This window comes from Haliaeetus leucocephalus, unplaced genomic scaffold (assembly GCF_000737465.1).
Source record: "Haliaeetus leucocephalus isolate CR32 unplaced genomic scaffold, Haliaeetus_leucocephalus-4.0 Scaffold752, whole genome shotgun sequence".
NCBI lineage: Eukaryota > Metazoa > Chordata > Aves > Accipitriformes > Accipitridae > Haliaeetus > Haliaeetus leucocephalus.
Genome location: NW_010973188.1, coordinates 1,824,620 through 1,850,225, shown reverse-complemented (window position 1 = coordinate 1,850,225; position 25,606 = coordinate 1,824,620). Strand labels below are relative to the sequence as shown.

The following is a 25,606-nucleotide window of genomic DNA, read 5'->3' as shown; positions in this document are numbered from 1 at the left end:
CCCCGCCGGCTCGCGTGGCCTCTGGTACCGGGAGCGGGGGGCTGCGGGGCCCCCGGTCGGGCGGATCCTCGGGGCGGCCGGTGCGGCGTGAGCGAGAGGCTGGCTGAGGAGCGGCCCGCAGGCTGCCGTGTGGCACCAGCAAGGGCTGTGCCCGCGAAGCGCTGGCCGGGCGGTCGGAGGGGTGCTGCGCGCTTGCGGAGCGCGGATCGTGGAATCCCCCTGGGGTTGTGCTCCGAAGGGGCTTTGCCTCACAGCTGCCCCTCTCCTGAGGGACGGGGCGTCCCTGGACTCGCAGTTAGTTTTGCGAAGTTTGAAGTCTAGCAGGAAAGCAGGTGCGCGGGGGGACCTTAGTAGGGTTAGGAGGGTGGAGATCTTGAGAGGAAGCTAGCAGTGTTAACCTAATTAAGCGTGCGTTAACCTAATAAGAGAGTATCTCAGAAGAAATAGAAAATTGCTCTCTGTTTCTCAGAGGGAAGTAAGCAAAGGAGAAAAAAAAAAAAAAGAAGAATCCTAAATTGACAGAAGAGCAGATAAATATGAGTTGGTTGTAAATGAACTTTGCGTGGAAGGGAATAGTGCCGTAGTGCAGTGAAGGAATTAGGGAATTAGCTGTAGTGCGGTGAAGTTGTAGGATGATTTTGCAGTCAGAGTCGTGGGGGTGACGAGAAGCTCAGCATGACCCAGCGATGTGCGTTTGCAGCCCAGAAAGCCAACCGTATCCTGGGCCGCATCAAAGGAAGCGTGACCAGCAGGTCAAGGGAGGTGATTCTCCCCCTCTACTCCACTCTTGTGAGACCCCACCTGGAGTACTGCGTTAGTTCTGGAGCCCCCGACATAAGAAACACATAGAGCTGTTGGAGCGAGTCCAGAGGAGGGCCACAAAGACGATCAGGGGGCTGGAGCACCTCTCCTGTGAAGACAGGCTGATAGAGTTGGCATTGTTCAGCCTGGAGAAGAGAAGGCTCCGGGGAGACCATATAGCCAGTACCTAAAGGGGACCTACAAGAAAGTAGGAGACGGACTTTTTTACAAGGGCATGTAGTGGTAGGACGAGGGGTAATGGCTTTAAACTGAAAGAGGGTAGATTTAGATTAGATGTAAGGAAGAAGTTCTTCACTGTGAAGGTGGTGAGACCCTGGAACAGGTTGCCCAGGGAAGTTGTGGATGCCCTGTGCCTGGAAGTGTTCAAGGCCAGGTTGGATGTGGCTTTGAGCAGCCTGGTCTAGTGCAAGGTGTCCCTGCCCATGGCAGGGGGGTAGGAACTAGATGATGTTTCCAACTGTCCTGGTTTCAGCTGGGATGTAGTTAACTGTCTTCCTAGTAGCTGGTACAGTTTTTGAGTTCAGTATGTGAAGAATGTTGATAACACTGATGTTTTCAGTTGTTGCTCAGTAGTGTTTAGACTAGAGTCAAGGATTTTTCAGCTTCTCATGCCCAGCCAGGGCACCTGACCCAAACTGGCCAACAGTGTATTCCATACCATGGGACGTCCCGTCTCGTTTAGGAACTGGGAAGTGGGGGGCAGGGAATCGCCGCTCGGGGACTGGCTGGGTGTCGGTCGGCGGGTGGTGAGCAATTGCCCTGCGCATCATTTGTACATTCCAATCCTTTTATTACTACTGTTGTCATTTTATTAGTGTTATCATTATCATTATTAGTTTCTTCTTTTCTGTTCTATTAAAGCGTTCTTATGTCAACCCAGGAGTTTTACTTCTTTTCCTGATTTTGTCCCCCATCCCACTGGATGGGGGGGGAGTGAGTGAGCGGCTGCGTGGTGCTTAGTTGCTGGCTGGGGTTAAACCACGACACCAACCCAAACCATTCTGTGATTCTATGAATAAAGGAATTGGTCTTAAGCTGCCCTGTATATGTTTGTGGAAACAAGTTTGATAACAGAGAGTTTGAATTGGTGGCCTAGGGCATCTTTTCTAGCCCAGCATTCCTATGTAGAATAATAACCACCAATAGGTTTTTATTGCCTTTTATCAATACCAGGGAGGTTTAGCTAGTGATCTAGGCTTCTGTGCCTTTTAATTTTCACCTGCTTTCCTGTTCTTTGGTTCTTGTTCTCTGCAGGCCTTCCCAGCTAGCTTCTATTAACTCCGTCTTAAATGTTAGTCATTTCTCTGGGTTTATGCAAAGTTTATCAGCCACATCCAGAAGGATGATATCTTGCCAGTGATTCCTGGTGAAAAACAAACACCCCTCAGCCTGTGTGCACATATTTAATAAAGTTCTGCTATAGAAGTCATGTAGGAAAGCTCTTTTATTAATTAACATATGCAGAGGTGATGCCAGAGGTGTTCTGAGTCTCTTGTGAGAAATTGGTTCCACCTTACGTGTTCTCCATGAGATCGATCTTATTTCCTCTTTTTTTTTTTTTGGTGTGTTTGGATAAAATGAATCTTTGATTCAGTAGTAGTAACCAGCTGTCATGTATTTTAGCTACCTAAGTGCTGACGTCTGGGTTGTTTTCATCTATTAGCATTTAATGGTAAGTAGGTTGTAGAAATGGTTTGAAATTCACGTCATCAGCAATAGGGAAGCTTCTGCATAGATTTCATGTTTGTTTAGTTAGACTAGCTATTAAAAGAGGTAGGTTCAAAAGAAGCCAATACTTTTACCTAAAGCAAACCTAAGTTGAGAAGTGTTAATACTGAATAGTCCATAAAATGATCTATACCACCATGCTTCTGCGTCTTACCCTTCAGCATGCAGGAGAAAGTTAATTTGCTTAACGTTTACCAAGTGTGATCATCTTCTTTCAGCAAAAATGAAGAGAAGAACAGAACCTGAATTTAGCAGCCCCCAAAAGAAGCAGAAGAAGAGGATAGAAGACTTGGGATTAACTCTCAGTTCTACTTCAGATGATGAAACTCAATTTAGTAATCATACTACTCAAGGTAAGGTTGGAGATAAGGTATATGCTGCTGTGGGGAATCTAAATAGTAACTAGGAATTGAACCCATGTCTCCTAAATCCTAATTGATAGCCTGAAGTTCTCTTTAGGAGAAAAACTACATTACTTCTGTTCGCCACCTTGGATTTGTGTGAATTTTTTTAAGCTTTTTTAAAAATCTCCTCTAAACAGTTTGGTCTGGTAATTTTATGCATTCAGACATAGAAAAATATAACTTGAAGTAGGTGACAAGTGCATGGTCCAAAGCTGTAAAGATTCTTGTAATATATGAGCAGCATTAATCTTTTCAGTCTCAGCAGTTATTTCTGTTTTGGAAACTTACAGTAGTGAGGAGTTGTGGGTGTTGTGCTGTAAAGAAACTTCATAATCCCTCATTGTTTAGAAAATAAAAATAAAAAATATTGGTAATCTTATCACATTTTTCCAGATAGGAGGAATTGAGATGAATACAAAGGGCAGGTTGACTGGGACTCCTGACATTGTAGCACCATCTCTTTTGCTGGGTCAGTGTGCTTTTAGGGGAGGGAGGGGGGAGTTGTGCGAGCTCACAGGTGTTTGATTTCAGAAAGAAAAACTGTTTCAGAGTTAACTAAATTAATTGCGTACTTTTTCTCAAGTCCGAGTGTGCTTTGTCACCTGGAGGCTGGGGTATACCAAAGATGAGGCAAGTGCCCTACACAATAGGTATCGCTGTTGCAGGGTGCTTTAAACTCTCCCGGGATGGCACTTCAGGTTGCCTCACAGTCCTGCCTGCTATTTCTGAGTCTTGGGCTTTCCAGTGGTCATAAAGTGTTAGTGAGAAAGGGCCTGAACACATAAAGAAGCCTTCATCTTGTGAAAATAGAAAGGGATGTGTATGGGAGATGGGTGGGTCAGTTTGGGAGTAGTTATAGTGACAGGGTATGGTGTGTGTACCTGTCTGGCAAGGCTGGAGGTCAGTGAGGAGGTTAGCAGTGCAGGGTGTCAGGGCTGGGTTAGGGAATGCTGTGTGCACTCAGGGCTGAGCTAAAAAGTTCAAACCAATATTTTTTTAAAATTGTTTTTCCCCTTTTGATTATTGAGTTCATATATGGGTCAAAATAGGCTGTGAGCCTTAATGTTTAAGAAACAAGTTGGTACAGTTTAAGGACAACATTTTGGATAGGGTTAATTGTTTAGTAGTCTGTTACACCCATTGCGGTATCCAAGGAAAGAAAGACGGTTGAGGGAGAGAAGTGATTTGAGATCTGATCTCAGCTGAGCATGGCCTAGCAAATGTTAAAAGCAAGAAGAGTTGCAAAGGGACTTTCCTGAGATTTGTGTAGTTGGTATTGTGTTTGAGGCACATCATGAGCCTCTGGAAAATAAGTTGTAGCTCAAAAGCAGGCAGCAAAATTAATTGAAGCTGTGTACTGGAGAGGCAGAAAGCAGTAACTGACCCTAAAGCAAAATCCTTTGTGATCCTGTTCATATCTAAGAACTTTGTGAAGGAAAGAGAAACGTAGCTTGTGACACACGTTTGAAAATCAAGATGGATATATAATATTGCAAACACAAGTTAAATCATAGCCTTCCTTGTTTTCAGCTGGAAGCCTCAAAGGCTGATACTGTAAAACTCTAGCGTAGTAGTTATGTGGGGCACAAGTCCTGAATTGTAAAAGCTGATAGTTCAGCAACAAGGACTGAGCACACATTGAAAAGGTCTGTCAGGGTATTTGTAAACTAGGTTGGTGTCTTCTGATGTTATCTTTCACTTGGGTTTGTATGCATCAGTAAACCCTAGAGGTGAAAAACTGTCCCATTTGCTGTAGTGAACTTGTGGATCCTTGCTACTGAGGTGGGTAGTGGAGTCAAAGTTTAATATGGGGACTAAGGGATTCAACTCTCTCTTCTTTCTGCAGTGTTGGCCACTTGGTAGATGCCTGTGTACTTGATGTGGATTTTTCATTAAGTTAGGGATGCATTTACACCTGTAGTTAGGTAGGAGACTGAGGAAAATACAGTATGTTTTATCAAGGTGTCAGTAATTGTCATTATTCTTGGGAGGGAATCTCTGTGGACTTTCTCAGCTCCTCAGGATCATTACAAAGGTCAGGCACACCACAATGTACTATCATGGTCATGCTGTGACCTGCTTTGCTGCTGTAATGGGGTTTTCTCAGCCCTTTGGGGGGCTTGGAATCCATTGGCTCAGAGAGGTTGTGTGCATCCCTGAGACAAAGGGGAGGATAACCAGGTGATGGTTCCACAGCGTATTTTATATTACACCTGTATGCTTCCTGTAGCACATTTGAGATCCTGAAATGTCCTTTCTATGTGTGTGTTGAGATGATTTAATGAGTCACATTGTATAGTTCTTAATGTGATTACTGAGATGTCTTTCTTCCGTTTTCTTTTTATTTTCATATTCACTTTTCTCACTTCTTTTTTTTGTTTGTTTTCAGAATCTTCTAGTAGCAGCAGTGGGTCTGACAGTGAGAGTGATGAAAAAAGACCGGTCTTCAGCAATGAGTTCAAACAAGACTCTCTTGTGGAGGGTACTTCATCTCGCTACTCAATGTATAACAGTGTCTCCCAAAAGCTCATGGTAGGCCAAAATAGTTTTGGACCAAACTATTAAGACCTGATGAGAGCAAAGTGAAAAGACCAGTCTGTTTTATGAGATTTTGATTCTGATTCTGATCCTCCCAGTAGCATAGTTCTCTGCTTCTTTCAGCCAGCTACTGAGCAATTGGGTGAGGTTGAGAGAGCTTGGTTGAAGGGGGTCTGTTAAAAAAGAAAGTTGATTCATGTTCAATGTCTAGGAGCAGGGAGGTGATTGTGAAGGGAAGGATCTCTGGGTCAGGCAGCTTGCTGAGCTTGAAAAGAGAGTCCTACTGTGTGTTATTTTGCAATGCTTGAGTTAACAAATGCCTTGTAAGAGAGGTCTTAACAAATTCTGTCATCAACATTAATTTCTTTGGTCTTGGAAGCTGGCTGGCATACCCTTGTAGAATTATTACTTTAATTATTAAAGGATTTCTTTTTCTTTCAAGTAGTGCTGCTCTGCTTTATGTAAGGCCAGAAATTTCTTGGAAAGTCAGGGAGTTGTGAATGATAGTGACTGTGACAACTAAACTTTGAAGGTGATCACCAACCCCTTAATTGCACAGTGTTAGTGTGGGGAAGAAAGTACTTTTAGGAACTTCTAAGAAAATGGTTGACTGTCTCTGTCTCACGGTAGTCCCAAATTCAGCAACTTGTTCCCAAGTTTAAAGGCAAGAGTAGGCTGTAGAGGAGTATCTTTCAGTGCATGCTGTTACACTTATTTCCTGATGCAAATGTTGTCACTGTGGTATTGTGAGTATCTCATAATCCTGAAAGAATTTCCATTCTTGATAACAGAGAAACAAAATTTTATTTCCAAGGGCAGCGGAGAAGATGAGATGTATAGTTGTGTGTTACTTGAAATGTGACAGGAGGTTTGGGACTCAAGGGGGAACTGAATTTGGGAACATCCTTTTATACTGTGCTGGTGCTGTACTCACAGGAGCAGGGGTCAGCAATCTTTCCATGGTGGTAGGCCAGCTTGTACCTGCCTTTGCCAAGTTAGAAGTTCAGTCTTCTGCTAGAAGCTGGGAAGTGCTAGCTGCTACTAGCAGTGGAAGCAGGGAGATACTGCCTCTCAAGGAGGTGGAACGCTGCTGACCTTCTACATGAAAAAAGAACTTTCAGCTCTTGCTGAGTTCAAAACTCAATGGGATCCAGAGGCTGAGAGTTGCTGATTGTGCCTCTCTGTAGATAAATCCTGTTGCTGATCATTCAGGATCTGTCCATGTGCATTTTTGGCACTGGACTGCAGTTTGCTTATCATAGCACAAGACTATCTTTCACTTGGAGAGTTCTCTCCTGAGCCAATTAGGATGTGTGCTTTCAATCACCACAATACAGGAGCTTTTACTACCGAATTTAGGAGGCTTTTGTTTGTATATAAATTTGAATATAAAGGTTGATGTGATGTCAGGTCTAGTTGAATGATTTGGTAGCATTAGGTAAGTAGAAGGGAAATAGTCATTGATTACTAGAAGTTCAAAATTCTGTCCTCAGAAAACTAGTATATAACAGGCTTGGTGGCTGTCACATTTGGTTTATGTATTCCAAGATCTGATTCAAAGCCAGGTAGCAGAGGCAGTGGGAAAACACCATGTACCTTGTGTAAAACCTGTCAGATGTTCTTGTGTTGTTTCTAGTATGGATTGGTAATGAACAATGTTTTTATTGCTTCTCAGAGGAAGGAGTATATGGATAACATTAATTCAAAGTGTAACTTAAGGGTTAAGTCTTTTATTTACTTATTGTCTTGTAGATGCATACTGGAGGGAGTGAAATTGACTGCATTCATGCTTTTTGTTGTTGTTCTTTTGTTGCTAAAATTTATGAAGGGAGAAGCCTGAAAAACTAGCAGTTAATCAACATACTTCTTTTAACCTGAGAGATGGGAATGCGTTTCAGGAGCAGTGTGTCTTGCATTCCTCCTCTGAGTTTTAGGTGAAGTTTTAACTGATGCTTGAAATGTATGTGAGTGCATGTTCACAACAAAGAATATCATCACAACATGAATTTTTTCCAGTGCCAGCATCTCTTGTTTTATGAACCTTCCATGCTTACTGAACACTGTGATGAATGGCTCCAGGCTCCTCACTACTTTTCCCTCTGAGCAGGCTGTTCCTGCATTACTGAACCTTTTGTAATTTGCTGTTGTCTCAAACATCATTCTTCAGATCTAGTTTTTTTCGTGTCCTGCCTTGGTGAAGTGAACTCAGTATTAAGTCCTGAAAGCTACAACTGAGATTAAAAATGCTCAATGTCTTCAAGTCACTTCAGGGTGATGTGCCATTTTCCCTGCTAGTCTTTGGCCCCAGTAGTAGTACATAAACTCAAGTCCACTTGCCTCAGTGTGCTTCCTTTGCTTTCTTTATAGGCCAAGATGGGCTTCCGGGAAGGAGAAGGTCTGGGAAAATATGGCCAAGGCAGGAAGGATATTGTTGAGGCCTCCAATCAGAAGGGAAGGAGAGGCTTTGGGCTGACCCTCAAAGGATTTGATGGGGAGCTCAATATTGATTGGCAGGATGAGCCAGAGGTAAGTACTTACTGTTTTGAATCCCTCTTCTATTGCTGTATTAAGGATTTGCTCTCTGGGAATGATCTTTAGTGTTGTCTGATACAACTGGCTACCATTAAGTGGCTCTGCTGCATAGACCCAGGCCTTATTTCGTCCCAGAACAGCACAGTAAAACTTGTTTTCTGTCACATGTATTAATGTTCTGGCAAAAAACTGGTTTTAGATGGATTGTTGCTGTGGTCTGTAGGATTTGTTTCTGAGTTTGCTGTAGTGAATGTGATTGAAAATTGTTATCATGCACTTTTGGGTTTACCATTTTTATTTTGTATATAGTGTTATGTATGATTAACCCTTGTGGATGATACTACTATAATGAATATAAGAAGGTTAGTAGATCTTAGCAGCCTCTCTTTGTGGAGGAGTATCACTTTGATCTTAACTGCTAAAACAATTCCTTCCCAAAATTATAAAAATTGTTTGAAGCCTGAATTAAGTAGTGGAATGAGGGAGCCTTTCACAAAGAACTAGGAGAAAGAATGTGTAAAGCACCACCAGGAAGTGTGGGTTTTTTTGGCAACTGTCTCTTTTGCGGTATCTCTAAAATGTACTTTAAGAGTACTAGGTTTTTGCTTTGTCTTGATTATTTATCAGACTCTAATGAGGAAAATGCTGTGGGTTTTTTTGTGGTGGAGGTTTGTGGGGGTTTTTTTGTTTTGTTTTTTAAATTTTAAATCCAAACAAATAAGACATTTTAGGCTAGGAAAAAATGACTGTGGTTGGCTCTAAAGTCATGGCATAACCCCTTATGTTAGGACTGGGAGGCAAATTTGGGGGAGCGATTACAAAAATTGCTGTATTTTGCTATCAACAACGTCTTTGGCTCTTTCCATGTCTTGTGTTTGCAGCCCAGCGCCTACGAGGAGGTGGACTGGTGCCTTGAGTGTACCACAGAAATCCCTGATGCCCAGGAGCTGAAGGAGTGGATGATTGTGGGGAAGGTAGTTTTTTACATCTTAGTACTTACTAGCCTAAGACGATGCAGGAACTGCGTTTCAGGAACTCAGCCTGAAACAATTGCCTTGTCAGAGAGCTGTAGAATAACCTAGGCTGGAGGGAACCTCTAGAGATTGCTAGTGCAACTTGCTGCTTAAAGGAGGTCCAACTAGATCAGGTTGCTCAAGGCCTTGTTTGGTTGAGTTTTGAGTGTCTCCAGGGATGGAAATTCACAACCTGTTTGGGCATCTGTTTCAGTGTTTGATAATGCAGTTGACAAAAGAAAATTTCTGTATGGCTAATTGGCATTTTTTGTGTTGCAGCTTGTGTCCGTTGTTTCTGGTCCTATCACTGTTCATCTCGAGCAGTCTAGATCAATCTTCTCTATATCCTGCCATTAGGGTACTTGTAGACAGCAATAGGATCTCCATTTCTCCATTCTGAACAAACTGTTCTCTCAGTCTCTCCTTGTATACTAGGTGCTTCTGCACCTTCATCATCTTGGTGGCCCTTTTGCTGGGCTTGCTCCGGTATGTCTGTCTTGTACTGGGGAGTGCTAAACTGGATGCAGTATTCCACACGTGGTCTCAAGATGCCTGACAGGGGAGAATAATTCCTCAGCCTGCTGGCTATGCTTTTGCTAATACAGCCTAGTAGGTGGTTGGCAGCCTTCATCCATTACTGGTATAGGTTGCATTCTGCAATGACTGATACCATGTTTGCTAATTGTTATTTGTGTTCTCAACCTGTTCCAGAGAAAGATGGTGATTGAAGATGAAACAGAGTTCTGTAGTGAAGAGCTTTTACGTAATGTCCTGCAGTGCAAGGTGAGTCTCCCTCTTTAGAGAGGAACTGAAGTTTTGGGGAAGCAAGTGAAATAAATAATTGAAGAGGATTGAGTAATTTACTTAGGTGATTGGCAAGAGCTCAGAACATCCTGTTTCACCTCCATGCCACTGGTATGACCTAGCATCCTGGTTGTTACTGTATGTTCAGCAACCTGTTTTGCACTTCAGGCTTCAAAGAGATGCATGAAAACAGTCTCCCTTTCTTAGTCCAACTGGGAGGCTGAAGACTTAAATAAGCTAAGGAAATAAGATCCCTTCTTATGTGTTCCATCTTCCCTCCTAGATTTTATCATGCCCTGCATGTAAATTGCAGTAGAGTGTGAGGGTGTGTGTGCATGTGTGAGAGAAATACCTTAGGCTGGGACTGCTTTTGAGGTGGCTAACCACATTATCAGGCTCTGGAGCTACAAGTACAGAATTCTTCAGTGTCACTAAATTTGCTTAAGAACTGGTGTGGCTTAGTGTTGTGGTTTAACCCCAACAAGCAATTAAGCACCATGCAGCCACTCACTCACTTCCCCCACAGTGGGATGGGGAAGAGAAATCAGAAGGGTAAAAGTAAGAAAACTTGTGGGTTTAGATAAAGACAGTTTAATAGGTAAAAGAAAAGCCGCACACACAAGCAAAGCAAAACAAGGAATTCATTCACTATTTCCCATCAGCAGGCAGGTGTTCAGCCATCTCTGGGAAAGCAGGGCTGCATCACACATAGTGGTTACTTGGGAAGACAAAATGCAATAACTCCGAACGGCCCCCCCTTCCTCCTTCCCCCGGCTTTATATACTGAGGATGACATCATATGGTCTGGAATATCCCTTTGGTCAGTTGGGGTCAGCTGTCCCAGCTGTGTCCCCTCCCAACTTCTTGTGCACCCCCAGCCTACTCACTGGTGGGGGAATGTGAGAAGCAGAAAAGGCCTTGATTCTGTGTAAGCACTGCTCAGCAGTAACTAAAACATCTCTGCATTATCAACACTGTTTTCAGCATGAATCCAAAACATAGCTCCATACTAGCTACTATGAAGAAGATTAACTCTGTCCCAGCCAAAACCAGCACACTTAGGGGAAGAGTGAATTTCATTATGTGACAGAAAAACATTCTGTATTGGTGAACCAAACCCTGCATGGAGTTTGCTGTCTAAGGAGAGAAGCATGAGGATAGGAAATGCTCATGCCTACCTATCCCTCAAGCCTGTGCCAGGTCCAGCTCAATTTTGTTTCTGTTTGTGCAGAGTGTATTTGATGAGCTGGATGGAGAAGAAATGCGTCGAGCCCGAACAAGGTCTAACCCCTATGAGATGATCCGTGGAGTTTTCTTCCTGAACAGGTTTGCAGAACTTCTGGTAGTGTAGCCCCTTTGCCATTTAGTCCACTTTCAGCCTTAGGAGCCAAGGTTGAAACTTAATAGGTCCCTATTTATGTGTTCACAGGGCTGCAATGAAGATGGCAAATATGGACCATGTCTTTGACTACATGTTTACAAACCCTAAGGACTTCCATGGGGTGAGGGCCTCTATTTAACTTTCAAACAGCAGTGCTTTCTCAGAGAATGGAGAAGGTGGGGAGACAGGAGAATCCTTAGGATACTAGCCGGGAAAACAGGTGCTTGAAAGAGACTTCTCTGAGTAGTGCAGTTTATGGTGTGTCTGGTTTGACTGATGGGAGCTGTTACTGGGTCAGTAGAATTTCCTCAGTTTCCTTTTCCAGAGGCCTTTGATAAAGGAGCGAGATGCAGAGCTGCTCTACTTTGCTGATGTGTGTGCTGGTCCTGGAGGCTTCTCTGAGTACGTCTTGTGGAGGCGGAAATGGCATGCGAAAGGCTTTGGCATGACCTTGAAAGGACCAAATGATTTTAAATTAGAGGACTTTTATTCTGCTTCCAGTGAGCTCTTTGAGCCTTATTACGGTATGTAGTGCATGCTTGAGTGTTACCTGATGTTTTTGTGTATGCTGCAGCCTCTGTATCAGGAGTGGGGCTGGTATTGATACCAGCATGGGGATCTAAGAGAAAAGTGTTTAGAGGGAACCATTTTGCAAGGTAGAAGGGGGCTGTCATCTGAGAAAGGGATTGAGGTTGGTGAGCTTGAATATCAGGTCACATTTCTGCACTTATTTCCAGTCTGCCCTGGGAATGTGTCCCCGATTGTAATAGTTGATACTTGAGTGCTTTACTTATCTGAAAATTGTGGAGTGCTTTAAGATTGCTTGACGATATTTTTCACACTTCACTGATGTCAGCCTGAAACACAGTGAGTGAGATGACTTATCACAGAATCACAGAATGGTTTGGGTTGGAAGGGACCCTAAACATCATCTACTTCCAACCCCCCTGCCCTGGGCAGGGACACCTTCCCCTAGACCAGGTTGCTCAAAGCCCCATCCAACCTGGCCTTGAACACTCACAGGGATGGGGCATCCACAACTTCTCTGGGCAACCTGTTCCAGTGTCTCACCATCCTCACAGTGAAGAATTGCTTCCTAATATCTAATCTAAATCTACCCTCTTTCAGTTTAAAGCCATTACCCTTTGTCCTATTACTACACTCCCTGTTAAGAGAGTCCCTCCCCATCTTTCCTGTGGGCCCCCTTGAAGTACTGGAAGGCTGCTATAAGGTCTCCCCGGAGCCTTCTCTTCTCCAGGCTGAACAACCTCAGCTCTCTCAGCCTGTCCTCACAGGAGAGGTGTTCCAGCCCCCTGACTTGCCCAAAGATCTATTAGTAGAGCCAGAGATAGAAACCTTACTTGCCTGACTGGCAGTATGCTTCTATATCAGACCTCCCTAGCTCTGCTTTGATAACTGATTGTGGTCTCTTAGTAAAGATGAATAAAACAGATTCGGGCTAGAGACTGTATCTGCATCACTGTGACTAAATGAGCTTCTTAATCCAAAGAGGTTTAAGCTAACATGTTTTACCTTGCTTTGAGACAGACTAAGTAGGAGTACACAGACAATTGCTGCATCTCACCTCATGGATAGTAACTTGTTAAGCTTGCTGAAATGTTTGAGCTCTCTATCTGCATAGTCTCTAGGAACAGAAAGGGACATACAAGGATTGCTAGTATTCCTGCTTCTTATTTCAGACTGTATAAAGGAAAATCGAGTGTGACCATCTTGTAGAGAAGAGGGTTTGCTTTTCTGTTGTTGTGCCTTTTTTTTTCTTTATTTTCTCCCCTTCCTCCACCACTGACTCTTGTTGACTGCCACTTTTGACAGCTGACCATGAACTGTTAGAGAATGGTTAGCACTTCAGGATGAGATCTGTTAAAGAGAAGGTTCATGGCAAGGGCAGCAAGGCAGATAAACATATTGTTCTAACAGTTGCAGCATTTGGATCTTTATAACTCACTGCAAACTGGTTTTCTTACGGAGAGAAGGAGATACCTGGAGAAATGAATAGCCCAATGACTTTGATGCATTTTCTTGATCCCTTTCTGTCTGTTACACTATAAAGTCTAGTGAGATGTGTACAAACTCTCCTCTAGTGATGGGAAGGAAGTAGATTGCTGTGATACTTCTGTTGTGAAAAATGGTAACCAATTCTAGCGTCACTTCACTTACTGACAGGATGATTGATGAGGAATTTAGTTATCAAAGCACTATCATGCATCCTGATCTCTGCTGCTTTCTAGTCCTCCAGTTCAGTTAATAGAAGCTGTAGTTGTAGAAGATTTATAGGGACTAATGCCAAATAGAAGTTCAGGCTTCTTCAAAGCCAGAATTGGTGAGCTCTAGAATAGACCTTAGATTAGCTTTCTAAAACACCAACCTGGGGGACGATGTACCTCTCTTTAAAAAGAGCCATATGGGAAAACTGTACGAACATTCATGCACAAACACTATTTCCCTTTCCCTACTCTCTTTTTAAACTTGCTTGCAGAGGTTTTGGGGGGTTTCTTTTTTAAATTCCAAATTACATCGTGTTTGGAAATAGAGTATTGTGTTTCTTTGGAATGATTTGAATTCTTAGTAGAAGGTTGCCACTGCACAATGTAAATAATTTTGCCTTGTCTGTAAAAACATGTTATTAACAGGTGAGCTGTGCAGTGAGATTGAACCTTACATTTTTAATAGGTTCAGCTATGTGTCATTCCTACTTGGATGAGAATATTATGTTATCATGTAGTCAGTTCTCATCTCAGGGCGAGGGCAGTGAATGATTTGTCTTTTGCTGAAGCTAATGTACAACTCATCATTTGAGCATGGTTATTATATGGCTTTGTTTAGCCCTGACCACACAATCTGAATAATTTTGCTAAATTCACAAGCATCTTTGGTAGTGAACAAGGGAGTGTTATTAATGCTTAGTTGCCTGTCAAGGTCTGTGTAATTTTTGACTAAATGTTGATTGAATACAAAGGATCACCTGCACATACTGATCTTTTGTCTGTACTTGCAAACATGTTAGTAATTATCTCCTCTTTTCCCCTTAGGAGAGGGAGGGATTGATGGAGATGGAGACATCACTCGCCCAGAGAACATTACTGCTTTCCGGAATTTTGTTTTGGACAATACTGATCACAAGGGAGTGCATTTCTTAATGGCTGATGGGGTTGGTCCATTTCTTTTTCTTCCTGCACTAATGACCAAAACTGATACTTCAGTCTGCATATAGTAGGATATTTTGACATGTATCCATAGTTACGATGTGAAATTCTTCAAGGCTTGCCATTAAAATCCTGGTGGCAGTGTTTTTTATCTTAAAGAAACAAATTGTCATGATTGCATGATTTAGCTATACAAAATCCTTTGCTTGACCAACAGATTTGTGGAGATACTAATCATGTGTTATATGCTTTGCAGGGTTTCTCAGTGGAGGGTCAGGAGAATCTGCAAGAAATCCTAAGCAAACAGCTCCTGCTTTGCCAGTTCCTTACAGCACTGTCCATTGTCCGGACAGGTATGTTTTATCCATTAATCTTCTTCCTCCTTCTCTAAGGTGTGGGTGGCATTGCAGAAGGATGCTCTACAATTTTTTATTAACATGCCACGAATTCTGCTCTGCAGTGAGGCTAAGTTGCACAGAATTGAGTGTGTATGCATATATCCTGAGATGGTTGTCACAAAGCTAAGAGAACTGGTGCAGGAAAATAAGATTATCTGTGTCTCTTGCTTTTAATTAAAAAAGCATGAGGTAAAATGCATTAGTTTAAAGCTTTTACAATATGTTGTGTTACGTAGCTGTCTTGGGCTAAGGTCACTAGTGTGATAACTGGAGAGCATATCTGATTTTTATGGCACTAGCTGGACCAACTGCTTCCTGACTATTCTAGCACGCTGGTTGGAACAGAGTGCTGTTTATCCAGTTCATCCTTCCCTCTAACTTGTGGCTTTTCTCCTTTAAATCTTCCATCTCTGTGATAGAACAAGATGATATCTCGCATTGTCTTAGCTGTACCTCATTGTTGCCAAATGAAGGACATTACAGCTCTATCTGGTTTTGATGGCTCCTCTCTTCTCCTGAGTTTAGTTAGCATTTGGCAATAATTTATCTTGTCCCTGTGTTTAGAAGTACCTGAGGCAATGATCTACTTAGCAGTAGTCTCAGATGTGATATGGTAAAAGGAGCAACCTTCTTTAAGTCTTTCCTGTCTGGGTAGACAATAGCTCTGTAAGACTGACAGCTTTTTGTTTGGGGAAATTGGGAATCTTGTTTGAAGGCAAGGGGCAACATAGACTCTTTTCATTCTAGTTGGCAAGTTATTCTGTTTAGGTAACATCTGTTAGTTTTCTCCTCCAGCCTGAGGTTTCTTGTTGCACGTATCAGAGCTCCTCTTCCATTGAGGCTTTTGCATAGCATGCTGCCGTGCCATAGGGCACAGTTTGGACCTGGAAGGGGAAGATGAGGTGTGGATAGAAGGTTTGCTCGTGAGAAGGCATGCATACCGATTTGATCCTGGTCAGGGAAATGCTTTTCTTTTTGCTGCAGAGATATGGGGAAGATGGTTCATGGAGCCCCATTGGCCCACTTCATGACTGTGTTTTAGATGCTGTTTAATTGCACAAAAACACTCTTACTAGTTCTGCAGAAGAGAAGGTTATTGAGGTGCCTATTATCTCCTTGTTTCCTTATAATCTGCTGGTATCAGTGTCCTCCCTCTCTTTTGTTTTTCCAGGAGGACATTTTGTCTGCAAAACCTTTGACCTGTTTACTCCATTCAGTGTGGGACTTGTTTATCTGCTGTATTGCTGCTTTGAGCGAGTGTGCATCTTTAAACCAGTGACAAGTCGCCCTGCTAACTCGGAGAGGTGAGATTCTTGAGCATGAGGGACTACTAAAGAAACCCTGTCCTCTAAATACAGTGATAGATGGATTTGGGTAAGTCTAGTGGAAGCTCTGAGACCTGCCTCAATTGGTAACTGTCTTGGAGGAGGAAACATTTTAGATTCTTAGCAAATTATGATGTTTGACAAGGTAAAGATGATATTTGCCAAATTACCCTTTTGGGGAGAAAGCAGTGGAACTGAATATGTAACAAGTTCTGTTTTGTATGAAACAACTACAGTTCCAGTGAAGCTAGAGCATGTTTTGTATGTTATCATTGTACCTGTCAAGTTTAGCAGAATTGATTTACTACTTGAGGGAGATCTGTAGGGTTTATCAGTAGGGTTGAGTTTCTCAGTCTTCCCAGAGCATAGAAAATGTATAATGACTTTGTGATAGGTGAGATTGCACCTTCCTTAGGGATACCCAGGAGGAAAGAATTCCTGGGATTTGGGAAACTGTCTGATAATGGGAGTGTGGCAGGAAAGTTGGCTGTGTGGAAGAACTGAACCCACACGATCTCTCTGCCTTGCTCTGCAGGTATGTGGTATGCAAAGGATTAAAGCTAGGGATTGATGACGTGCGGGACTATCTCTTCATGGTGAACATCAGACTCAACCAGCTGCGCAACTCTGATGTGGATGTGAATCTTGTTGTCCCATTAAATGTGATCAAAGGCGACCAGGATTTCTATGATTACATTGTCCAGTCCAATGAAAAGTGAGTGCCCATGGGCAATGAGGGCTGCTGGCTGTAGGCAGGTTAACCAACATAGCTTTCAGTTGTAGCTTCTTGCAGTCATGGAGGTACTTGTTGATGCTGCTACACTGCTCTGCGTTTGCTCCCTGAGAGGCTTAGCAGAGCAGAGGGACCCTGTGCAGAGAGAAGTGCTGTATACTGTTAGTGACTGTTTGGCCTCCGAGTACTGTGTAGAAAAGAAAGGAGGGTACTGCCTGGTTCTTTCCAATGGTCTTCCTGTCACTTTGAGTCATGTTGGCAATGATCCATCACTGCACTGAGGATCAGACTGGCTTCCTCCTGTTGTCCCAGCACTCTTCCTTATTTTGAACAGTAGAACAATCTTGGTGATGATTAACTTGCTTCCTGACTGAAACTTGTCCTCTCTTTCAGCCACTGCAAAGTTCAGATAAAGGCACTAGCCAAAATTCGTGCCTTTGTTCAAGACACGTGAGTACATTCCTTAGGCTTTTGGTGAGGACTGAATTAACCTACTGTAAATGAACTGCTTTGCCCTTTAATATGTTCTTGATTTGAGCTGGTACTTGGCATGGCCTTTGGAGCCAGGAAAGTGAATTTAGGTAGCTCAGTTTGTGTCTCTGCCTGAGTTATTTGCAGAAACATGTGGGTGGCTGGAGGAGTCCTGATGGTCTATTATCACCTTTGTTGCGAAGGCTTCCATGCATTGCATGATTTCCAATTACCATAAGTGGGCCTGCTTCTTAGCAGGAATGTAAGCAGAAAATTAACTCCCAGCTGATATGTTCAATTCTACAGTAACCATCTAAGTTGGGTGTTGTTCATAGCTCTTCATTTTCCAGGGGCAATTCAAAGCACCTAAGTTACATACCTAGATGTGAATTTCTTGCATAAAACTAAAGCCATTGCAATGTACAGCTGTTTCCCAGGCACGACTTTTCTGTTCAGGTGTCACTCGGAGACAATACACAGTAGAAAGTTGAGTGAGTCTGGTAGCCAGGAATTATCTAAGAGTTAATCCTAACATTGACACTGTTTTTTGTGTGGTCTTCACCAGATCTTCATTTCTATTTGTAAATAGGGCTATGTACCCAGCTCTTGTAGATTAGCATGAGTTCATACTAATACATAACTTATTGAAAATATTGATGCCTAGTGGTACTTTAGTGGGATGGAGTGGTGGCTTCTAATCAGTAGTGCAGACCATGAAACAAAGCTAAGCACGGGGATTGGAGATGGGTAGGGGGTGGGGAGGGAAGGCAGCATCCTTGTTTGTGTAGCCTGCTGAGGAACAGCGCATGTTTGGCGTTCCCAAGCCAGACACTGAAAGATGCAAGTTTTTTAGGGCTGGGATACCTAATGCTGCAAGAGCAAGGAGGCTTCACCATCTTAACAGTCTGCCGTCTTTCTCTAGGACACTGATTGAGCCACGGCAGGCTGAAATCCGAAAGGAGTGTCTCCAGCTATGGGGGGTAAGTAAGCTGCCAAGCAGGGAGGTCGTGAAGGTGTCCTTGCTATGGTGAAACAAGAATGGAGCTGCAGTACAGATAAGACTTTCTAGCCAGAGGTTTAATACGTTGTCTTGTGGGAAAGTTGGAGACCATTTCAAGCTGTTTATGTAAGCAAACAGGATGTTTCTGATTCATTGTGTGTATGGCTTAACTGGGCAGGCTTCTTTGCTGCTGTTGAGAATATTTCATCGTACACAGAGTGAACTCAGTACCTAGTTCCCAAGCAGCAGAGCTCTCCAGAAGGTCTTGTTTTATGAGTCTGCAGTTCCTCTTTCCTGAGCTTTTGATTGCAGTGTGGCCATAGATATGGCAGTCAGTTTCATGGGCTAATTATGTGTCTTCCGTGAAACAGTATTTCATCGAAACATGCATGAAATCAAAGATTTAGCCTGAAACTTTCTGAAGTTGTCTGTTGTTTCCTGTGAGATGTGGTGTGGCTACACTATATTTGCAAAACACGTGAGACCTTTTATTTGCCAGATAACCTCTCCAGCAACTAGAATCCCAAGAGCATGAGTTTCAGGGGGCAGGATGTTCTGTCCTGTATTGAAGCAAGGAAGGTTCCTATGAATGTGTCAAAGAATAACACTTAGTATCAACTGTTTGGATTTGTTTTCAGATTCCTGATCAGGCTCGTGTTGCTCCTTCATCTTCAGATCCCAAGTCCAAGTTCTTTGAGCTGATCCAGGTGAGACTTTACCCAGGAGCTTGTTCTGAGTCCTTTCATACAAATAGAACTTTTCCCCATAGGAATTAAGAGATTAAGAAGCTAGTCCCTGGATTATTGTTCTATGTAGAAGCTGCATTTACCTACCTGTTGATGTATTGTGTCTAATTTGCCTTTTTCATGCTTTGCTCTTTAGGGTATGGACATTGATACCTTCAGTTACAAACCTACTCCACTGAATTCCAGTACACTGGAGAAAATTCGCCAAGTGTTAGATTACCGGTGTATGGTGTCTGGAAGTGAGCAGAAGTTCCTCTTGGGGCTAGGGGTAAGTGCTGAGAACGATCCCGGAGTTTTGCTGGTTCATTTCAATGCTACTATTCTGCCTTGCAGTTTCATCCCATCCTTTCCGGTTCTCAAAGACCAGAAAGGATCCCCATCAGCAGTCCCTGAGACTGAAAGAAGATATTTTATGTTTCTTTCTCCTGACTTCACTGCTTTTCACACTAATTAACTCTGTTTTTCATAATCGCAGCCTACACAGCGACCTGTACTCTTACTAGTGTCTCTAATTATCTTCACGGTCCTCTTAAAGGTGTTCTATTTCTGGTTCTTTGTGTGGGTATGAAAAGTCACTGGCAGATTAGAATCAGTGTGTTTGTTCCTTTGCTGTAGAGATTAAGGTTCTTCCTTAAAACTACTGACAAAGAAACTGCCTGTGACAGCCTAGGACAAAAAGACTCTCTGAGGGCTGCTCTACAGTTAGTCAGAGGTCTCTCCTCCACCCCTGCCCTCGTGAAGCTTTGGCTGAATCTGACTCTGCCTTCTACACACAGAAATCACAGATCTACACCTGGGATGGTCGCCAGTCAGATCGCTGGACAAAGCTGGATTTGAAAACTGAGCTGCCACGAGATACCCTTCTCTCTGTGGAGATTGTTCATGAACTGAAAGGAGAGGTAGGAGGCTATTCTTTCCCTTACCAAGTGGCTGCAAATATAATGAGAAGTTTCACCTGTTCTCTGCAGAATAAGTGTTCCGTCTGTGCCAGGTGCAAGTTTTTTTGTATGTGATCTTCCGAGAAACTATTTTGGATTAAGTTCCTTCTTTCTCTCCAGTGCTGGAGATATGTGCTTTTAACATTATTTTGAAAACACTTTGGAGTTGACATGCTGCTGTTGTCCTACGTGCAGCAGCAGATGACATTGACAACATGACTTAATATGTTCTGTGGCTCTTTGGGTACATAACTGCTCAGTAGTGATTGTAGGCCTTGGGGAAAAGATTCTCATGGTATAGTCACAGTGTAAGGTATTGCTGCCTGGGAGTTTCCCTGTCCTCTGGTACCTCAGATGATGATGCTGCAGTGCATTGAGCCTGTGCTGTGGTTCCTGATATGGCACAGAGAGCTGGTGATGGCAGCTGTGGTCCTGCCCTCTCTCCCTCCCCTGAAACAGAACTGTGTAGTTAAGATACACCAGTTCTTGGAGGATGGCACGTTACTGTACAATGGGCAACAGGGAACTTGTGTGCTTCTAATATCTGGAAAGGTGCTTTCTTGCTAGAAGAGGATGATGTCCTGGCAAAAAACGGGCTATAAATTACAGCTGAAATAGCAACAGTCTGAATAGTAAGTCTCTGTATTACCTTCCCTAGGGGAAAGCCCAGCGAAAAATCAGTGCCATCCACATCCTTGATGTCTTGGTGCTCAATGGCAATGATGTTCGAAAGCAGCATTTCAACCAGAGGTATGTAGGATCTGGAGAAGCTTCTTTCTTGTACGTGAGTAGGAGTGACTGGGAAGCAGCATTCATGCTAAAAGCAGAATGCTGAGCACAGGGAGACAAGTGCATTCAGCTGAAACTGCTATAAAGATGAACTGTGAATGAACCTGCTCTGAAGTGAAGTGCCTGTAGTCTTTTCCAACTGTACCTTCTCTGTCTATGAGGGCAGGTCTAGCTCCTTTCTTAGTCTGGGGTGAGCCAGGCACAGTCTGGGTAAACTGAGCATCCTGGGAACATGAATGAGCATAGCTGGTAACTGGCTGAGGGAGAAGGAACGAGCCCCTCTGTTTCCTTCCTCAGGAACATGAAGTCTCTACTAGTCCTACTTTCCTGCTGATACATCAATATGTTTAGCAGCATATGGGCTTGTAGAGGAAGCTGTGGTGACCTGTTCCTAATGGGTAATAGCCAGTATCACTGGGCACTGAACTGGGAGGGCAGGGTGAAAAAAGTCTTGCTTAGTACACATTTGGCTAGCGGTGGAGGCAGTCTGCATGTACTGAAGTGTCTAATCAGTTATTCTGCTGAAACTGTTACCTACCTGCTCTGCCAAAGATCTCGCTAAATTGCTGGATTCTCCTTCCATTTTCATTCAGGATTCAGCTGGCGGAGAAGTTTGTCAAAGCTGTTTCTAAACCTAGCCGGCCAGATATGAACCCTATCCGGTGAGTGACAACTCCTTCCCTCAGCCTGGCGTGCTTTGGTTTCAGTGTGTGTGTGTGTGTGATGAATATAAGGAGCTGAAAGAAGAGTTAAATTTCAAGCTGAAATTCACAGTTCTGTTATGTTCAATGGAAAGAGGCTAAAAGCCCTTTAAATATCTAAGAGGAAGGTTGATAGTGGAGAAGTTGTGCCCTTCTTTCACATATCAGTCATGTTTTCATCATAGGTGGATTGGCTGATGCTGATTTCAAATATATGCTATAGTAGGTCTAATACCCAGTTACCTTAATCATTGCAAAGACTTCTACATCCTTGTCTGCCCTGAAGAGTCAGCAGCAGTACAGAGATGCTGACTGTTAGTAGATAAATGAAGTGCTGACCAGCATTTACAGTCTCCAAATAGTTAACCTGAGGAGAAGGCTTTAGTTACAATCCCAAGAAAGTTCCTGACAAGTGGCTTCAGCTTTGGTTGCCTCCTGATGTTCCATTTCATTCAATCTGCTACAGTGGAGCATAAGAGCATCATTGTGCTGGGTATCAGATAGGTATTGTGAACAAAACAGCTTCTGTTTCAGAAGCTGGAAGTGGTATGATATTGTGAGAGAAGCCAGAGGAAGGAAAAGAAGATGTTCTCCTTGGTGGCTTAATGAAAGATAATGAGTGGTATCTCAATTAAACTCAAGACAAACAGGTAGTTGCAGTAACTGGAGGAGCTCAAAATATTGGGAAGGGCTGAAGGAGAGCTGTAGAAATGGGTTATAGAGCAGTGTCCTGGTTTCAGCTGGGATAGAGTTAATTGTCTTCCTAGTAGCTGGTACAGTGCTATGTTTTGAGTTCAGTATGCTGAAGAATGTTGGTAATGCTGATGTTTTCAGTTGTTGCTAAGTAATGTTTAGTCTAAAGTCAAGGATTTTTCAGCTTCTCATGCCCAGCCAGTGAGAAAGCTGGAGGGGCACAAGAAGTTGGCACAGGACACAGCCAGGGCAGCTGACCCAAACTGGCCAATGGGGAATTCCATACCATGTGACGTCATGCCCAGTATAGAAACTGGGGAGAGTGGAGGCGGGGGGGGATCACCGCTTGGGGACTAACTGGGTGTCGATTGGCCGGTGGTGAGCAATTGCACTGTGCATAATTTGTATATTCCAATCCTTTTATTACTACTGTTGTCATTTTATTAGTGTTATCGTTATCATTATTAGTTTCTTCTTTTCTGTTCTATTAAACCGTTCTTATCTCAACCCAGGAGTTTTACTTCTTTTCCCGATTTTCTCCCCCATCCCACTGGGTGGAGGGGGGAGTGAGTCAGCAGCTGCGTTGTGCTTAGTTGCTGGCTGGGGCTAAACCACAACAAGCGGGTCCTTTGCTCCTGTGAAAAGGTGTTCAAACTGTGCTCTTTGAAGCCTGATGCTTGTGGCAGTGTGTTGGAAATGGGTGGCTGGGGTGTCAGATCAGAGGCAGTGCTTTTGAAACTTTCCAATTCTCTTTCTGTGTCTCGGAACAAGAAAAACAAAAGCAGTTTGACATAATGATAAGAATGATGACTTCAAATCATCTTTACTGATTTTAAAAAAAAAAAAAAAGGAAAAAAGCTCTTTTTACCCCAGGGTAACTAATGAGTTTGTGGCGTCGCTGAGGTTAATAATGGTGAAGATCAGGCAGTTTTGAGGCCAGCATGCTGAGGCCAGAACCTGCCTGGGGCTGACCTTGGTGAATTTATCTCCTGGGAAAACAAAAGTACCCGACTTTCATTGTTCTTCCTCTTCTGTATACTCAGCCTGAGGTAAAAATGCACAGCTTCCTTAGCAGGGAGGATGCTTGTATGCTGCTTACAGCAACCCAGCCATGAGCATGCAGGTGTCGGGTTTTCTCAAGCCAGTAGAAATAAGGCACTAGAGCATAAGACTGAGGAGAAGGGTGGTGAACCTCAGTCAAGCCTGACCACCTCATGCTGTACAAAATGAACTGTTTGGCTGCTTGCTGTAGCTGGGACAGAAAAGAGGGCACTTCAAATTTTTTTTTTTTTTTTTTTAATTACATTTTTGTCTTTTCCCCCCAGAGTGAAGGAAGTGTACAGATTGGAGGAAATGGAGAAGATATTTGTGAGGTAAGTGACTGGCACAAATGAGAGACTTCAGGGCCCATTGAGGTTATCAGCTACCAACACACAGGTATGGGAGGGATGTGCTGATCTATGCTTGAGGAGTCCTGGAGAAAGAGCTGCTAGAGCTTGTGCAGCTGGTGGCTGTTGTTTCTGAGATGCTGCAGACTCAGAGCATCATCCTACTGAGTTCTAATTCTGTAGATGTGGCCAATTCACTTTACAACAGTAGGAGTAGCAACAGTCTTGAATTTGTGTGCAGAAGTGTCAGTGGCTTCTCAGTGGCTTGAAAGATGAAGAGTTCATACTTGAAATGGGAACCCCATTTGGATTAAGTGTGGTAGATCATCACAGATCCTTCATTGCAACACTTGATTTGCTACCTGATTCTAGACAGCTCTGGCTGGTTTCTCTAGCCATGTGCGGGAGGCAAGAGACTGAATTCTCCAGGATGTGATGATTTTATCCTGTCATGTGTGGTGCTGTCAGTTTTCACTGTGACACTCTGAAGAGGGTGTGCAGGTGGCACATGGTGTGCCAAGAGAGTGGTAAAGGAAGAAACGGGGAATCTCTATCACTGTCTTCTCTCAACATTTAGATTAGAGATGAAAATCATCAAGAGTTCAGGGGGAATACCCCGGCTATCCTACACTGGCCGAGATGACCGGCACTTTGTGCCCACAGGACTCTACATCGTACGGACTGTGAATGGTAGGAAGATAGAGTCCCTGCTCTTGTTTAACTTTTCTTTGTATCTTCAAGTAAAAAGTATTGACCAGGCTTGTTTCTGGTGTAATTTGATAAAAAATGATGGGAGTATTCCAGTGGCTGAAGACTAACTGTTTGCATGTAATGAGGGTAGCTTGGATTTGGATAAGATTTAGGGTATTTATATGATAGGTTTTCCTGTTGTGGGTTGATTAGCTATTATGTGGGTAATTCCATTTATTTACATGACTGAGGGCTTTCTTTTTTAATGAGATTGTAATTTTTCATCAAGAAGATACTTTCCATAGTACATGGAAATACCCTATTTGGAATGTCAACTTTTAAATGCAGGGAGAAGGGAGTTTTCTCAGTGAATAGAGAACAGCTTGGGAAGCAGGTCGTCTTGGGGGAGGGAAGGAAAAAGGAGTAAGAGAAGGATCACAATTATTCTTATAGATGCCTCCTCCCTGCTTGCACTATATGTGTATTTATACTGTGCTTTTTTTCCCCTTTCCGTTTTCTGTCTGATCCCTGTGACTCTTCTGCAAGATCCCTGGACAATGGCATACAGCAAAAACTCCAAGAGGAAATTCTTCTTCAACAAAATGACGAAGAAAGCGACATACGACCTCCCTTCTGAATCCATCGCACCCTTTCAGTGAGTACAAGCCAGAGCTGAGGCTATGGAAGGATAGCTGTGTGCAAGTTTATGTGTGTGTGTCTGGGTGTTTGGAAGGGAGTTCCAAGTGTGCAGTGCTATGTTCTTGCAGTCGTTATCAGTGCAAGCGCAGCTTGGTCGCCAGCAGGGTGTGCTGCAGAAGCTGGGACCTTCTCAGACTTTCAGGAAACTGCTGATCTGGATTAGTGGATTTTGCAATTAATTGCTATGAATGACACACATCATTCAACTTTGTTGCCCTGTCTGCAGCAGAGTACAAGTTACTGCACCTCCCTGCACACAGGGAAATGGAAACTGAGCCCAGCAACTGCAATTTGCTGCATCTCTGTATTTTAAGATGCTTGGTTGGAAGTTGCTAATTTAAAAACAAATCCTAGTTCATTTAGCCCAGGCCCTGGAATAAGCTGTCGGTAGCTGGGAGCTGTTTAAGGAGAGAGTGAGAGAGAAAAGTAGCAGCTCTTTGGGAAAGGATGGAGTGGATTGTCATTAACACTGTGGCTGTTGAACCCCATCTGTATCTGTTAAGTACTTCGCTAAGGCCATGTCTTAAGTACAGCATATCCTCAGTCTGTGTGACACCTCAGGGCTCATATGTAGAGATGTACTGTACACCCTGCCTTCAGGCAGTGTCCTGGTTTCAGCTGGGATAGAGTTAACTGTCTTCCTAGTAGC

The 25,606-nt window shown here is 43.3% G+C and overlaps 1 protein-coding gene across 7 annotated transcripts in view; it reads left to right on the top strand.

Moving 5' to 3' along the window:
* CMTR1 (cap methyltransferase 1) overlaps window positions 1–25,606 on the top strand; it is a 46,184-nt gene that overhangs the window by 15,995 nt on the left and 4,583 nt on the right. For 3 of the 7 annotated variants that reach the window (XM_010581142.1, XM_010581141.1, XM_010581144.1), the window contains 22 exons: window positions 2,769–2,903; window positions 5,344–5,486; window positions 7,860–8,018; window positions 8,906–8,998; window positions 9,749–9,820; window positions 11,073–11,167; window positions 11,271–11,343; window positions 11,548–11,746; window positions 14,273–14,391; window positions 14,643–14,739; window positions 15,956–16,088; window positions 16,645–16,824; window positions 17,236–17,292; window positions 18,236–18,293; window positions 18,952–19,020; window positions 19,196–19,327; window positions 19,836–19,958; window positions 20,656–20,747; window positions 21,380–21,448; window positions 23,506–23,553; window positions 24,146–24,258; window positions 24,805–24,913. In XM_010581142.1, the coding sequence (XP_010579444.1) occupies window positions 2,769–2,903; window positions 5,344–5,486; window positions 7,860–8,018; window positions 8,906–8,998; window positions 9,749–9,820; window positions 11,073–11,167; window positions 11,271–11,343; window positions 11,548–11,746; window positions 14,273–14,391; window positions 14,643–14,739; window positions 15,956–16,088; window positions 16,645–16,824; window positions 17,236–17,292; window positions 18,236–18,293; window positions 18,952–19,020; window positions 19,196–19,327; window positions 19,836–19,958; window positions 20,656–20,747; window positions 21,380–21,448; window positions 23,506–23,553; window positions 24,146–24,258; window positions 24,805–24,913 (2,368 nt within the window). Of the gene's footprint in view, window positions 1–1,814; window positions 2,495–2,768; window positions 2,904–5,343; window positions 5,487–7,859; window positions 8,019–8,905; window positions 8,999–9,748; window positions 9,821–11,072; window positions 11,168–11,248; window positions 11,344–11,534; window positions 11,747–14,272; window positions 14,392–14,642; window positions 14,740–15,955; window positions 16,089–16,644; window positions 16,825–17,235; window positions 17,293–18,235; window positions 18,294–18,951; window positions 19,021–19,195; window positions 19,328–19,835; window positions 19,959–20,655; window positions 20,748–21,379; window positions 21,449–23,505; window positions 23,554–24,145; window positions 24,259–24,804; window positions 24,914–25,606 lie in introns of those variants that run through there. The other 4 variants (XM_010581143.1, XM_010581145.1, XM_010581146.1 and 1 more) reach the window with 4 other exon arrangements.